At 45.8% G+C, this 16190-nt stretch overlaps 1 protein-coding gene across 1 annotated transcript; it reads right to left on the bottom strand.

The window, feature by feature from the left end:
* Positions 1-12482: 12482 nt before the first annotated feature.
* On the bottom strand, positions 12483-15645 carry LOC142788285 (protein LLP homolog). Its single transcript, XM_075884884.1, has 2 exons — positions 15346-15645; positions 12483-12765 (listed from the first exon to the last, which is right to left on the bottom strand). Exons 1-2 carry the CDS (start codon positions 15560-15562, stop codon positions 12554-12556), a joined length of 429 nt encoding a protein of 142 aa, XP_075740999.1. The 5' UTR covers positions 15563-15645; the 3' UTR covers positions 12483-12553.
* Positions 15646-16190: the final 545 nt, after the last annotated feature.

Below are 16190 nucleotides of genomic sequence, written 5' to 3'. Positions count from 1 at the left end.
GGCAAGCATGCTGCAGCTCTGCAGGCGGAGCTTTGATTTTTTTCTTATGTTGTAACCAGCTGTAGGAGTGCATAGGGAGGACACAAAGATAAGACACCGGCCAGACCCAGGGTTGCTAGTTCTTATAAACTCTTCTGACCTAGCAACCTCCCAGTGCCATTCGTTTCCAACGGCTATATGTACTGACATTCTCACACAAACAGGCCCCATAAAACTTTGCACCACCAACAAACTTATGCAGACAATTTTCCGCAGTGGCGCATGGGTGAGGCCATGTTTGATCACATGATTGTAACTAACCTTAAGCCAGTGAAGCGGCCATGGCCATGCCACACAAGCTTGTTGTAGCGGGGCCAAGTCCAATGCTTGTACAGAAATATAGTCCTGAGGTAGAGACATTTGCGTTTTTCTGGCACGTATTACACCACAGCAAAAGTGATATGTTTATTCCACCTTGCATTTATGGCGTATGCCTTTAATTGTTATCAGTAACCGCCAGTATATGAAGTTACAAGCCAACACGGCAGCACTTACCCTGGGTTGGCAAAATCACTCATGAGCTCATGAGTCGACTCACTCAAACTGGCTCAAACACGGATCGAGCCTTGAGTCTGAGTGAGCCCAGGTGAGCAATATTTTGACCAGTTTAAGTCCGAATGAGTCTGGCTGAGAAAATTTTTGGTGACCTTGAGTATGAGTGAGTCTAGTTGAGGTCAACATTAGTGAATTGAGTCTCGGTCCGGCCTTTCCCAATCACGCCAAGAGGTCAACGATGGATAGTGACAGTAGTCGATCACCTGACATGGTACGCGGAGACTGCTCTTCTACATACAAATTCTGCCTCAGATGTTGCCGATTTTTTTCTCAACTCCATAGTGTTACGGCACGGTGCACCTCGTGTCCTGTTGAGTGATCGCAGCAGGACCTTTCTGTCTACAATCATTGAAGAACTCTTGCAGACTTGCGGCACAGCGCACAAAACGTCAGCCTACCACTCTCAAACTAATGGGTTGACAGAACGATTTCATCACACACTGATCGACATGTTATCGATGTATATCGGACCATACCAAGACAACTTGGACATAATTCTTCCTTTTGTGACGTTTGCACACAACACCGCTGTCTAGCGAATCACTGGTTACTCTACTTCCTACCTAGAGTATGCCTGTGCACCAACATTTATAAGTGTGAAATGTTTCTTGAGAGAGTTGGTGTGAGCTCCATCTTTTATTGGCAACGTATGGTTCTACCTACTCATCTTCAGCGTTATACTGGCTTACATTGACACTCAAGTCTATACACATATCACAATGCACTGGCATCCATGCGGCACATCGATATTTATTAATCAGACGCCTGAGTTGTGGGGTAGGAAGGGAGGTAGTGCCACGACCAACACTGTGGCCATGACCTCCCAGAGCAAACTCTTTCAACGAAACTTCTCGATAAAGATATCTCATGCCAGATGTGTATTTCATAAAAATGTACTTACTGGATTGAAACCCCAAATATAACACGTATTTGAAGTACAAGATCAGAAGGCATATCACAGAGCACCGATTATGTGAGATAGTGGCATTAAACACCATTGACACCTTGATCGAAATATAGTCGACTCTCGTTAATTCGAACTCTAAGGAACATTTGAATTTTGTTTGAATTATCAGAAGTTCTCAGATATCTAACGTGGTTGCTTGGGCAAGTTGGTATGACATGATTCACATAAAAAACAGCACCAATAAGGAGGGACAAGAAAAGAAGGAGATCGAAAGCGGCACTGACTTACAACAAGATTTATTTACTGGAACCGTGCAATATATACTTGAGCAGTATCTAACAAAAAGAGAAAAAAACAAATAAAAAAAACAAAATTCACCTAACAACGGAGTAATCATCGTGATAACGCACCATGAACATCACGTGTGTCAACGTTCTGAAGAAAATCTATTTCTCTTTGTGATAGAGCAATCGAAGGCCAGCTGACAAATGCACTGCCCAGCCTTTCTATTTCTGCAGCCTCATAAATTTTGCGTATCATCTGGTCCTGATGACGCCTAATGACGGTACAATGCTGAAAGTCGAGGACACAACTGCGGTCTCGGCAATGAATGCCGAAGTGGCCCGATACTGTAGAAGAGACGTTGTGAGCGACCTCTTTCAGCCGCTCATTTAAACACCTGCCTGTTTGGCCGATGTACCACTTGCCGCAGGACAGGGGTAGATATATGACTGTGGGTGAGGTGACACCACACATTATGATTAGGCATTGATTTTATCAGATTTAAAAACTATTTAGGCGTTTTCAAAGCCTAACTGCATGCAATGAACAGAAAGCAGGGGTGTAAGGTCCACAAGTTTATTGGCCATTTACTGCTGATCAGACCCTTTAAAGAAATTGTGAATTGCAAACTGCTTCTTTGCTACATGTGCCTTCAGCACAAAGCTCTCTATACCAGTCAAGAAGCATCACGCTTTACCATGCATGTGCTTCGTTTCAAACATTTGTTTACTAGCAAAGCATTTTTCCTTGAAAGCCTAAGGCCCTTATTTTTCACTTTTAGACTGTTAGGATTAGATAAAGACGCAAATTTTAAATAGTAGTGGGAAAGCAGCAGATATTTTTTGGTATGGAACCGCAAAAAGTATGAAATAACCGAATGGTAGAGTTTGAATTAAGGGGACCTTTAAATACACTGATAGAATAAAGGGCAAACCAAAAAATTGAATTTTGTTTGAATTAACTGAAACTATGAATTATCGGAGTTTGAATTATCATGAGCCTACTGAAGCTAACTTTATGCAAACAGACTCATAAGTAGACTAAATCAAGCTCCCTCAGACTCAGGTGAAGTCGTTAGTCGTAGTGAATCAGAGTGAGTAATGTGCTGGCGAGTTCGAAACAGAGAGGGAAAAAAGTTTAGAGAGTCTGAGTCCAGGTGAGTACACTTGAAGAAAACTGGTGAATTTGAGTGAGCCCTGAGGGCAAAATATATTTTATCAGTGAGTCTGAATGACCTATTTTATTGCCTACCTATGGCACCGACACAGACGCAACTGCCCTCTTGAATTCACAGTTGTGCTTGCTACTCACCCATTGTTCTCACAGCAATAAATAAATGGTGAGATCGCCTACCCATTGTGTCATCTTCCACAGGGGCAAAGCATCAGGTATGTTCTGTACATTACGCAGATTGCCTTCTTTTTCTTTTGTTTGCCACACCTGCTAAGTAGTGTCTTTGGCGACTTGAGAGTACATCTTGGAAAAACTGCAATTTTCAGACAAATACATTGCTCTCAGAGCTTCAAGAGGCAAATATAAAGCAAATGAAACTGTTGGTATCCAACTTCTGGGCCACACGGCACAGGTTGTGACAAATTTGAGGAGGAAGGAAATCGCATCTGCAGTGTCGTCATGTTAAATTTTTTTATGCTACCATCTGTTTGCTTTTAGTCACCCTAACCACATGCAGACACTTTGAAGATGCCGAGTGAAAACAAGGCGCAGATGGAGACATGTTGATCAGTACTGCTAAAGGTAACATTCTCAAAGTGAAAGGCCAGATGCCGGCAGTGCCACCTCATCGAAGTTGCACAGACCAGCTGTAAAAAATCATCTATAAGCCAGTTCGTACGGCTCCTGCACACGGGCAACTAAATCTGTGTTTCTAGAGTTTTTTCATCAAGTGTTCATCAACTGTTGCTCGCATTGGTTCCGAGAAGTGATCAGGATCCTACCGATACCATATTTGACCACAGTGAGTGATTTTTGTCAAGTTAGGAACAATTTCTTTTCCTGTGGTGCGGTGCCCTCTTTAACCCTAACGAGTGGCTTGGGAGACCGTGCTTTTGCTAGGCTTATTCAAGCCTGTGCCAAGCCCTTCCGAGGCCCGGTGCACTGAATTATTTACTCACGATGCAGTATGAAGTGCACGGAGAGAATATTTCAGAAGAAGAGTTTACTCAAGATAAAAGTTGGCAGTCCACTGGGGCCAAAAGAGTTGGAGCCAAAACACACAGTGCTGACTCTAACGCGCCATCGTCGCAGCCGGGCGCACGTCGCGGCAAATTGAGTGGCGCTGTGCTGAAGTCCAAAGTACTACGGGCGGGAAAGATGTCCTCACTTCGTCAAGATGACATCAAGATTGTGACCCGGTCGAGAGGTGGACTCAATATCTCGAAAATTGGTGCAGCTACGGTGGTAGACGCAATACTAGTTGCCGCTGGCATAAGCCAGGAAGATTTGTGCCAGGATACTCTATGCCCGAATCTGCAGCAAAATCTTATGGTTGCCAGTACTCCCAAGCGCGAAAATGCAGGCCGATACGTTCGGATGAAACAAATACTCATTTTGGGCAAGGTGCACAAGCTAAGTGCTATAAGACTGCCCCACACTCCACGCGCAAAGGGGTGATTCGAAACGTACCCCTTTAAGACGGCCCTGATGTCATTGATGCCAAGATTGTCAACACCAATGATCCACTCGCCTTAGCAGCCAAGAAAATAGCCCGAACCGGCACGGTCATCGTCGCTTTTGACGAGTATCGTGTACCGAACTTTATCAGGTATGGACCGATGCTGATGCAGTACTTGCTCTACCGCAAGCAAATCAACATGTGTTATGCATGCGGCCGTCTTGGTCATCGCGCTGACGTGTGCCCCACTCCCGGTGACGCGATTTGCCGAGGCTGTGGTGCCACAAGCCCCGACAAGCAACATGTGTGTACTCCCAAGTGCAAACTCTGCGGTAGCCAGCATCTCATGGCAAGCAAAGACTGTGCTCAAAGGTTCACGATCCCGTACATTGTGCATCATCGTCGCAGTGGGCGTGCCAGAATGGCTGGTGCTGTGTCACCGTCCCGGCTGCGTCACCTTTACACTGTGGACGAGTTCCAGTCTTTGTCACCCACCACGGATGCTCAACGCAGAGGACGCCCCCGCTACAGGGGATGCTCTGGAGGCCGCTCCGGATCCAGGCGCCGCGGTGCCTCCAGGGGACCTCCAGGGTCTGGCTCCCGCTCCAGGTCGACAGAAAAGGCCCAGAGAAGTTCCACTTCTCAGCCTCGCTCCACCTCAAGGCCGGGGCCTTGTTTCGTCAGGGCCGACCAGGTCCCGCTCCCGCACGCCCACCACCTCTAACAGCAAGAAGCCGACGCTCTCCTGCGCTGACGAGGCCCGAGGCGGGCGTGAGCCTCCTAGAGGCGACGAATCGAATCGCGGTTCTCCCTACGCAAGTAAGCTCGATGAGATGCGACGAGCTACCGAGCAGCCGGGGAAAGAAAACGTGCAGCTTAAGCAAGAAATTAACAGGCTAGCTGCGGAGATGGCGGAGATTAGAAAGCTCGCGTCGTCGCTCCCTTCGGCGCAGCCCATCTCAGGCCCGGTCGCCATGGATACGTCTGAGGCACTTCACAGGTCTAGCAGAACCAAGCGCCGAACGGTTCAGAACACACAAGTAAAGGCGGTAAACTTACTGTCGGAACTCAAGGATTCCTTCGTCAACATGCAGGCTACCTTAGCGAAAATTCAGGAAGCCGTGGCGCACCCTATGATGGGATTAGGAGCACTGAGTGAGCGCATAAGCAAGTTAGAAGAGGTCAATGCCAAGAGAGACCCCTGTCCGACTCCTTTGCAGGTCCCAGCACAACGCAATGTACTAGCGCCACCGAATGAAGGCGCGATCCTCCGGGCCGCAATAGCTGCTCAACCATCCTCTCAGCCTAAACATGGATAGTGTGGACGAAAACTTCAGAATCTGGCATAGGAACTGTGGCGGGTTTACTCACAAAAAACCCATTCTACAGCAACATTTAAGAACTCTTGATGTTAAGCGCCAAATCATCGCTGTTCAGGAAGTTGCGTCTGGCACCCCCATCAAACTCCAGGGTAACCTAGTAGCGTCATCACATTTAGGAGGTAGGGGAGTTGCCACACTTATCAGCAAAAGGTAAAATTATCTATCGCGTGACCTCGGTACAGTTGCCGATGGCATTGAGTACGTAATTACTGAAATTATAATGAACTCAGCCAAAAAGGGCCTTCGAAGAAACAGCCTTGTCATTCTCAATGTATACTGCAGTCCCAGTTATCGCAGGACTGCAGTATACTGCAGGACTGCAGAAGCAAGCTCTCTCTTCAAAAGGGCTGTGAGCATGGCCAGTGGTTACCACCTTGTCATCGTCGGGGATTTCAACGCCCCACACAGCGTGTGGGGATACATGTACTATACCCCCAAGGTACGCGAGCTATAGCAGACTGCGACAGAAGCCGACATGACGCTTATCACTGACAAGAATTTCCCCACTAGGAGAGGTAAATCCACATGCTAGGATACCACCCTGGACCTCACTTTTGTGAAGAATATAGGTGGGGTCAAGTGGGTCAACACGGCTCTAGACTTCAGAAGTGACCACTACATCATCGAGGTATCCTTCCCCATTGCTTGCTTTAGGACGAGAAAATTTAAGGTGGTCGACTGGGATATTTTTCGCAAAGTCAAAGCTGAGAGAGCACTGGCGGCCGGGACAGAATTTGAAGGATGGTACAAAGGAATCAGAGATGACGGCACGGCAGCGACCAAGGAGGTCGTCACTGACCTCGACATTGAAAACATGGACAGCAGGTTGGCCCACCTACTAGAAGCTAAGCAAGCCGCACTTACGAGGTGGAAGGGGCAGAGGCAAAATAGGACACTCCGCAAGGTTTCTGAAGTTAACAGGGTGATTGAGGAGCTCTGCAAAACCCTGTGTAAGCAACAATGGCATGAGCTCTACGAGAGCATCGAGGGTCAGCTCAGATCTGGCAAGAGCTGAGATCTTCTCAAACACCTTCTCGATCAGGGCAGCACCATTTCCAGCCAGAGGCGATCCCTCGCGCGAGCCATCCATCTTGCTACTGACTCAACCCCGGACAAATTGGTTGTCAACAAGCTTATAGACAAGTATCAGCGAGTCGCGAATAGCTCTGCATCCACACAGTTTGCGGACAACGCGGGGTGTGACGTGCAGGAGTTGGATTAGGACATTACTGTGGCCAAGATCCGACAGGCTCTCTAGGCTCTAAATGCCAAATCCGCCCCTGGCCCTGATGGTATAACTAGTAAGGCGCTCAAGAACCTTGGTGATGGCTCCATCGAATGCCTCACAGAAAAGATTAATGAGGTGTGGTGCCGTGGGGAGGTCTCCACACAGTGGAAGACGGCCTACATGGTACTAATCCCGAAACCTGGTAAAGCACCAGCAATAGATAATCTAAGACCGATTTCTTTAACTTCCTGTGTCGGTAAGGTCGCAGAGCATGCCTTTCTGAACCGACTCAAGGTGCACCTCGAGACCAATGACATGTACACACACAATATGTTTGGTTTTAGAGCTGACCTCTTAACACAGGATGCCATGAATCTGATAAAGCATCAGATCATCGACCGGAGCACAGGAGATACCAGAGTCATCCTTGGATTAGACTGGGAGAAGGCTTTCGACAACATTTCTCACGAATTCATTCTCCAGTCTATTGCCAGCTTAGGGCTAGAGAAGAGGGTCTACGACTTCGTGAGATCCTTTCTTTGCCAGAGGACTATCAAGCTCAAGATCGAAGGGTACTTCTCACGAGAGATCAACCTCGGTTCACGCGGCATGCCTCAGGGCTCAGTCATTTCACCAACACTATTTGACATCGTGATGATCGGGCTCTCCAAGGAACTCACGAAGGTTCAAGAAATCAATCACACCATCTACGCAGATGATATAACCATCTGGTGCACCAACGGTAGCGATGGTCAAGTTGAGGAAGCCATGCAGCGCGCAATCGTTGTGACTGAACGTTTCCTCCGTCCCACCGGTCTGAGGTGCTCCCCATCGAAATCTGAACTTCTGCTCTACAAGAAAAGACCCCGAGGCGGCGGCCACCGTGACTGGAAACCTGCGTCTTAAAGTGAAATACGGCTTTTCACTGGTGACGAGACCCCAGTGAATTATGCACACTGCAATATGCACCCTGCCCACAACGTTGGTCGACGTAGGGCCAGGGGCAGAGCTCTGCTCGAGCACGTCCGTAGCAACCCCACTGATGCAAGCTTTGTGGATGCTGCGCCATATGTACTACAAGAGGCGTTCACTGTTTCCATCGTCGACTCAAATTCCAGGCTCACTTGGTCCGCCACGGTACGCACATCGAAGTCCGTGATAGCCGAACAGGTAGCAATCGCGCTGGCTATGTTAGATAGTCGCAAAGAGTCAATATACAGCGACTCCAAGGCGGCTATCAAAGCCTACAAAACCGGGATGGTAGCCCCTAAAGCCCTCCGCATTCTCCAAAGCGTCAAGAGTATCACGCCCCATCCTCTCACTTGGTTTCCCACTCACCTGGGGTCGAGTGAGGGCTCTACCTCTAACCCTAACAAGGGAGCACAGGAGGCCGCACGAGGACTCACTGACCGCACCGCCTCCGGAGTCCAACTGCCTCGCTGGGAACCCTTACTTACGTTCAAAGAAATAACAAAGCACTTCTATCTGTTAAGAAGGGTATTCCCCCTCCCACAGCCTGCCTTGTGCAGGGCGCAGGCAGTTACCCTTAGACTATTGCAAGCCAGTGCGTACCTGACCCTGCGGTTCTTCATGCCATGTACCCTGAACGGTATCCAAGTGCAGATTGCCCCGCCTGTGGACTGTTAGCAACATTCAACCATGTTTTGTGGGAATGTGAAGCCATCGGCTCCGCCCTCAGCGAGGACAGGTGGGCTGCGCTCTTACGCAGCCCCGAACATATTGATCAAGCCCTGGCCGTCCAGAGTGCCCATGAACGAGCCGCCAAGCTCAGCTTAACAGTCCCTACGCGAGATTAGCCGGATGGCGCGGGGTCTCCCATGCGTCTTCTCAGGACCGAAATAAAGTTTTAATCAATCAATCAATCAATCTATAGGCCACTTCAGAGAACATAGCAGGGGTCTTATTTCAGCCGTGGGCTGCAATTTAGACTCCAGATGGGCCAGGATAGTAAAGAAGGTTACTGAGGAAAGGGGATGGGGTGTTTGAAATAAATATCAGCCTACATTGTTGTTTGAAAGAAAGCTTTTCTCATACTCATATATGGGTCACTCCTGAAGGGGATTTGGAGTCAGGTTTCAAGAAGCATATTAACTCTTTCGTTACCGTGGGAGAATGGTTGTTTTTTATATGTCTCGGCAAGATCATTTTTGCAAGTTTGAGAAGTACTCCAGCACGCATCACAGCATACCGAATTTTGCGAAATGAAATGCTTTTTCCAAAAAAATGTAGGTAGTAAAGCAACAAAAATATTTCAAAATGAATAAAATTGTGAAAAGTGTAAAATTTTTTGTGACCAACTGGTAAACAGTGAAATAAAAAACACCATATATAAAAAACATTCAAAACAAAGAAAATTCAGAATAAACATTTTGTGATAAATGATCTAGGAACAGTATCAAAATAATTGATGTTGTACAAAATGTTTCTCTTCACATAGGCAAAGAAAATCAGAACCGAAGTGCTGCTTCATTGCTCATGTCATGTGGTGAAGCAATGCATGGTTTTTTAGAGGTACAAGTATGCTCGTACACTCTTCTCAGTGAATTTTCATTGCGTTGCGATAAGAGTCTCTAGGTATTCCAACACAGATGAATACCCATGATGTGAATAATCCTTCTATAAATTAGGTGTCCAATGAACTTCGCCATTACATCTAGCATCACCTTTTTCCATGAGCCACCTCACTCCGCATAGGTTGGCGTTCTAACAAATGCATCCAAGCATATTCCTTTGCATTTTGGGCGTATCAAAATAAAAAAAAAGGACAATATCACGCAGTTCTGAAATCTTTTGCCCTGCTCCGTAGTCAAGGCCAAGATGTGCTCCCGGGGCCTCCTTGCCATTAATAGAAGCTCTGCAGCCAGCGCTACCACACCGCGCCCTAGCGAAGTGTGGACCACGCACGTAACCTGAGTAACTATAAGATTATGCACAAAGGTCAGAAGCTATATGCACTTGTGGCGGAGGAGATCACTCGAGAATGTAAACAAAACAAACCAGTGAAAGGCTACGGATGTCTCAGGCTGACGCAAAACATCGTCGCACTAAAACTTGAAGCTGAGGTGCTGTCATCCACGAAATCTCAGCTCGTTCTCACTGAATTCAGGTGGGCTCGCAAGACAGTTTCAAGCAGCGCATGTGTTTTGCAGCGCTGATGCGCACCCATGCGCACGTGACGACCGCGTAATAAGGAGCGACTAGTGACACTAGATGTGAGCCTGTGTCTGATATATCGATACAAGCAAAATCAAAGCAGCTGGAAACTGGCTGTGAGAGCCACCTGCACACTTTGTACATGTGGCGGACCTTGAAAAATATTTTTTTTGCAGAATTAATTTTTCCTGACTACTAGCAACAGCTCTCTATTGATTATCTGGCATAAATTTTTGACAATTATTACAACTCAACTCGGTCAAATCGCAAAGCTAAGAAACACATCAATTCGATATTTGGCTTGCAAAGCTTCTTTTCATCACAGCACTTTGATGTTACTGTAGTATAATCACGAGGGGCACATACTTTTGTGAAGTTCGCCAACCTAGTGCATTTTTCCGACTACACACGCACATTGGTTCGTGCAAAAGTCTGCGAAAAAATCGCTATGTTGCCCAAGTTGGCAAATTCGAAAAAATTCTGAAAGTTGAGTGGCTGAACTAACTACTAGAAAATTCTGGGTGCACGATAAAGAAATTTAACATGCCAAAATTGGTGACCGAAAAGCGTCGATCACCGGCGATCGATTCGGATAGGCGTGGTAACGAAAAAGTGAATGCTGACCTGCAGAATGACTGAAATGATACAGACGATTCTGAAACAGTATTTTGTTCCACGGCTATGTTTTAACACACCACAAATATGGCAACCGGATAGGGTAACCAGGAAGAAAATTCTTAAGACAAGTCACGTCTGCATAGCTTATGGACTTATTAGGAAAATAAAAACAATATGTTACGAAGAAAGTCATGTGCAGGCCGTATACGAAACGCCTGTGGGCCACGTGTTTGAGAACCCTGGCCTAGGGAGCCTAGAGAATTTTTGCTTCGTCACTCAAATTATCATACTCATGTGAAATGTAAACAGCATATGCCTCGCTAACTTCGAGCTGTCTGCAGACCACTTACAAATGAACCAACCAGAAGAAGATTGCTACCAAACTCTGCTCTCTGAGGCTGTGGAGCAGAAAATTCCTTCAACGAAGGTAGGGGCCCTAAGCGAAATTCATCCACGTAACAATGTGACAAGATGCATAGTAGGTGCTGGGTGATTAAGCAGGACACCACTGGATGCCTCGACAGATGGTAATTGACCTAGGACCCACTCTTGATGATGACTGTGAACGGGATTTTCCCCATACCTGACGCACTGTTCAGCACAACATTCCACTGCCAACATTCCAATTAATTTATTGTGTGTGGTTTCATGTCCCAAAACCACAACATAGTTATGAGAGACGCCGTAGTGAAGGGCTGCGGGAACTTCGATCAGCTGGGATTCTTTAACGTGCACCTAAATCTGAGCACACGGGCCTACCCTGCCATCAGTGTGCTCGAGATCAGCACTACATGCAAACTCTAAAATTGCATCACAGGTGCTGAATTTAAGCGCTTCAAATGCAAAGAAAGAGGTGCAGCATTAATGCAAGCGCATTAAAAAGCTCACTTCACTGAAATTTTGGCATTGGCAACGATGGTTGCGAGCCAAAAATGTTTGAGTTAAAATCAAAAAGGATGCAAATAAAATAATAAAAAAATCTCGGTATGAGTGAAAATCAAACTCGGGCCTCTGCACAACAAGCAGGCGTTTAACTCCAGAGCCACGCCATTGCTTGAAACTGCTTCAGAAAAACAAAATACTAAAAAAAACACACTTCAGAAAAAAAAAAGCTGAAACGTCCTCCCAAGTTTTTCAGCATTTAAAACGGGACAAGAGGCCTACATGACAGCTGAAACATTTTTGCACCGTAGGTGAGTGCTGGCTCATATCTAAAATACAATGAAATCGAGCATCTCACACAGATCCCACAGCACACACAAGTAGAAACAAAGTGTGCCAGACCGCCTCTGGGCCATTACTTACGCTGTGCACCGTGCATTAGAACTTTTATGCAACAAACACAGATATGGCAACTATTCCACTCTAACAAAACAAATATCAAATCATTATTTCTGCACTGTAACTATTTACCAAGAACAGATGATTCGATAGAATACTGACTCATAGATAAGAGAATATTTCTTCACTTGCCGGTGTACAGTATGTTCTATGAGTACAGGTCAGCAGATAATTTAACCTACATTTTCCACGAGGCACTCCACTGCTTTAACTAGTACACAAAATGTCTGAGGCATAGTTATCCACAATAACCATTCCAATATATACGACTTCAGCCTGCATGTCCGAATCTCCAGTTTCACAACAAAATAGTATATAACATGGTGTGTGAGGATGGTCAATTTTTATTGCCTAAAAAAGTCTATTAACATTATGCTTGATGAACACTTGCAAAACTACCGTGAGGACTTGCGCTTTTTGTTTTTCTTGATACCCTTGTGAGAAGCCGACTTTCGAGACTTGCCGCGTCCTTGCTTAGCTTTCCGCTTCCGGATGGCTCTCTGACTCATCCAGACAGGGTAGGTGCCATGCTCATCTCTCAGCGTCCTTGGGTTGTATTTCCTCACTGGCTTGTCCACATCCATCTCTGCTGTGGCTTGCCCATCAGCTGTGGCAGAAAGAATACAGATTAAGTAAGCAATGAAACACCTGCATAAGCACAAATAGATAAATATTTGTACAGTGCTCAAAGAATGAAATAAAACCAAGAAACTTGATGTGCAACAATTGATACGTGCAATCACTAAGCAGTACGATATCATACTGCTATGAATCTAGTCATAATAGAAATACAAACTCTGATTTCACCACCAGCCTTTTAAACGGGAAAGAACGAACATCTCTTTTCTGGGCTGTTGCATGGGAGTACAAAGGCTGACGTCATTTGACGTGCATTTTTGAGGCGTCACTCAAACTTACAACACCCCGGAGGAATCACCATGACCAGGAAAAATGAATTGAAAACGTGAATACGAGCTAGTATTATAGCACCAATACAATAAACTGCAGACTGTGTACATAGAAGCAGTTATAGAACCACTGACCCTTCAAGTAGGAATACTTCAAATGAAAGTCATGTTTTCGGTGCATAGTAACAGACGATCATGGAGAATAAATGTTTCTACTACTACAAAAGCTTGTCCAACTCATTTTACTGCAGCTGTGTGCATGCTGGACATCTTTCAGCACACAAACAATACCAGCCCAAAATATCCACAAGCACCTTATGTACTGTCTTGTATCACTTGTGATTGAAAATACGGCTAGTGCACACAAGTGTCTACCTGGGAAGGCACTTAATTTAACAAGCTTATTTAACAGTTATTGCTTACTGCTACTTTAATCTCACTGAAATTATGTAATATGACTGCACTTACAGGCCTATATGTTTTTTATAAAAGCATTATTCTATTTGTATAATATCTCACAGTAATATGGTGCACATAAAGAAGAAAATGAACTGTTGTGTATCAAGTTCAGTCAGAAAAACATTTGTGCTGTTTCCATTACACCACATTACACAAGACTGGCTCCCATGTCACTAATGTTGGCAGTGTTGTTAGCCAAAACTACCCGAATTCAAAACCAACCCGCTTCAGTGGCTCATTTCAACTATGATAAAATATCCTTACCATGTTTCTTCTTTTTAAACAGACAGAACAATCTCTATATTGCTGTAAAGTTGAGTAACATCAATGCGGTGAAAATCTCAGTGTTCTTTTGAAATTGCTTAAGTTAAAATGCAGTTCACATCCCTATGAAATGAGACAAGCATCAGCAATACCAGCATAGGGTCTGAGCCTTACAACCGCCTGGACTTGACACAACTGTTCCTGTGAGAGAAATTTTGATGGCAAGGGTGTCAATGATGCCAACAGGTATGTAGGGGGACAAGGGCTTCGACGTCGTAGTTCTCAATAGGTGGATAGCAAAATTGTAGCTCACACAAAGGATTGTGGCCTACGGCGCTTGTATGCATCGGCTTCTGGTTTGAGAAGCCATGCTGCCGTACGGGCATTCTTGCCAGTGCAGTCGCTTTCTGCATGTTCCATTCAGCACACGTGGTGCCCTTCTTCTCACAAATTACAGCATAATACTTTGGAGAGCTTCGTGTTTAGTTTAATAACAAATGCAGTCAATACGAGATAAATATAATTGTGCGAGCGGTAATTTTTTTCATTCAAGAGGCATGCACCTCTAGACAGATGCTTGTTATTTCGGTGCAAAAGGTGTTATCGTGCCTCTTTTGTCACATACAATGATTTTATGGTCATCGTAGCATCATGAAACATCCGTCCATTTGTTTTCATGCTGCTTACCTGTAAAATTATTTTCCTTTGTGTAACAAAGACACCATCCCGGGTTCAATATAGTGATTGGCAATAGTAAATTGTTTCTTACTCTGAAAATTAAGTGCACTCATAATTTTCTGGCTCTTTTACGCATTTCCATTGTGTTTCAACATACGCGAAATTCTCCGCACACAACATACATAACACAACCTATCGGCACTTTACGCTTGCAAGTCTGACACAATAAAAACGCCATACCATGCTACTCGTTGCTTCAAAAGCTGCTTCGATCGTCTTACATCCCACTGTACAAATATAAGAGCGGCCATTTTGTACCGTGGGCCTTTGACGCATTCAGCGGCTTCCGTAAACTTCATGAAGTGTGCATACTTCTCTTTTCATAGAACGCATGTTGACATTCGGCAGCATGTGTCCATAATTGTGAGTGATTATTGAAGTGGTCACCATTTGTGCTCGAAAATACTAAATCGAGGTCGTTCTGGAAAAGAATACCGCATGTTTCAAAGCATAATCGCATGCTTTGCGCTGCTGATCCCCCAATGACGAAGGAGATCATACATTTCACCACTCATACGGTAGATTAGTTCACTAAATGAGTTTCATGTTTTCCCACCGATTGTTTTGTGCCCTGTAATCGACCCACATACAAAGTACGTTAACTTTTCTTTGTCTCCTGTCATATTAGTTTCCGAATGCGCGACCATGTTTAACTGCGGTCATTTTCAAGTTCTGAAAGAGGGATCTTCGGCTGACTCGTGGCAAGGGAGTGTAGTTGGCGCAGGTGAAAACCTCTGCGCACATGCCGCAGGCACTGGCCAGCCTTATTACAGCCATACGCGGAACACTCGAACCAAAACAACAAACTACTGACGCACCTTCAGCGTCCAACGGCTCATTGGACTCGGCGGATTGGTCGGCGACTTGCTTGCCATCAACGACTGTGCACATTTCCGACATGTCAACGTCGCTTTTGGAAGTACTGGCAGCGGCGTCCAGCATCTCCTTCAACTTGGCAAGTTCTTTGACTGAGTACCGCTCCCGCTTCTTAGCACGCATTTTGCGTTTCCACTTACTCCGCAGACTCTTAGCCATTATAATTTAATCAACTACAGCAAGCAATAAGGGAGATGACACCAAGGAGCCTTGATGGCGCGCAGCAACTCGCCGAAATCGTCAACGTGCTCAGCCAGCTGGCTACTGCGGTACGGCTTCGGCTTGCTACAAAATCAGTTTCGGTTTCGGTTCGGTTTTTTTTAAACAAAAATTGGTGTCATGTTCAATACATTGGAGTTGCCGACCTGTGAACAATGCATATACTCTGATTCCGTGATTTTGTGTTTTAAATGTTATGATCACTCGAAATTAATATGATGCGCAGCACCGCAGCTGGTGATACATGTCACCAAGCATAACTCATGAAAGCCCAAGGCGGCAAGGGTTGCAACTTGCAAGGACAGCGAAGGACCATGCAGCTCGGTAGAAACTCAGAAGCATGTTTAAAGCCTGACCCCACGTATCCGTCGCAGCGCATCAGCGCGAAGCTTTTTGACGCGGCGCCGAGCGTGGGCGCGCGCGAAGCCGTGCGCTCGATCTCTCTCTCGACGCCGCATCATATGGATAAGCGCCACGAATGAAGGAAAACTCCACGGAGGAAAACTCTTTCTTTCCTCCATGACACGCGCCGACGCAGGCCTTGGTTCGACGAGCCTAGGCAGCAGCC

This window comes from Rhipicephalus microplus, unplaced genomic scaffold (genome assembly GCF_043290135.1).
Source record: "Rhipicephalus microplus isolate Deutch F79 unplaced genomic scaffold, USDA_Rmic scaffold_52, whole genome shotgun sequence".
NCBI lineage: Eukaryota > Metazoa > Arthropoda > Arachnida > Ixodida > Ixodidae > Rhipicephalus > Rhipicephalus microplus.
The sequence above is the reverse complement of the archived record's forward strand: the minus strand, read 5'-3'. Positions and strand labels throughout refer to the sequence as shown.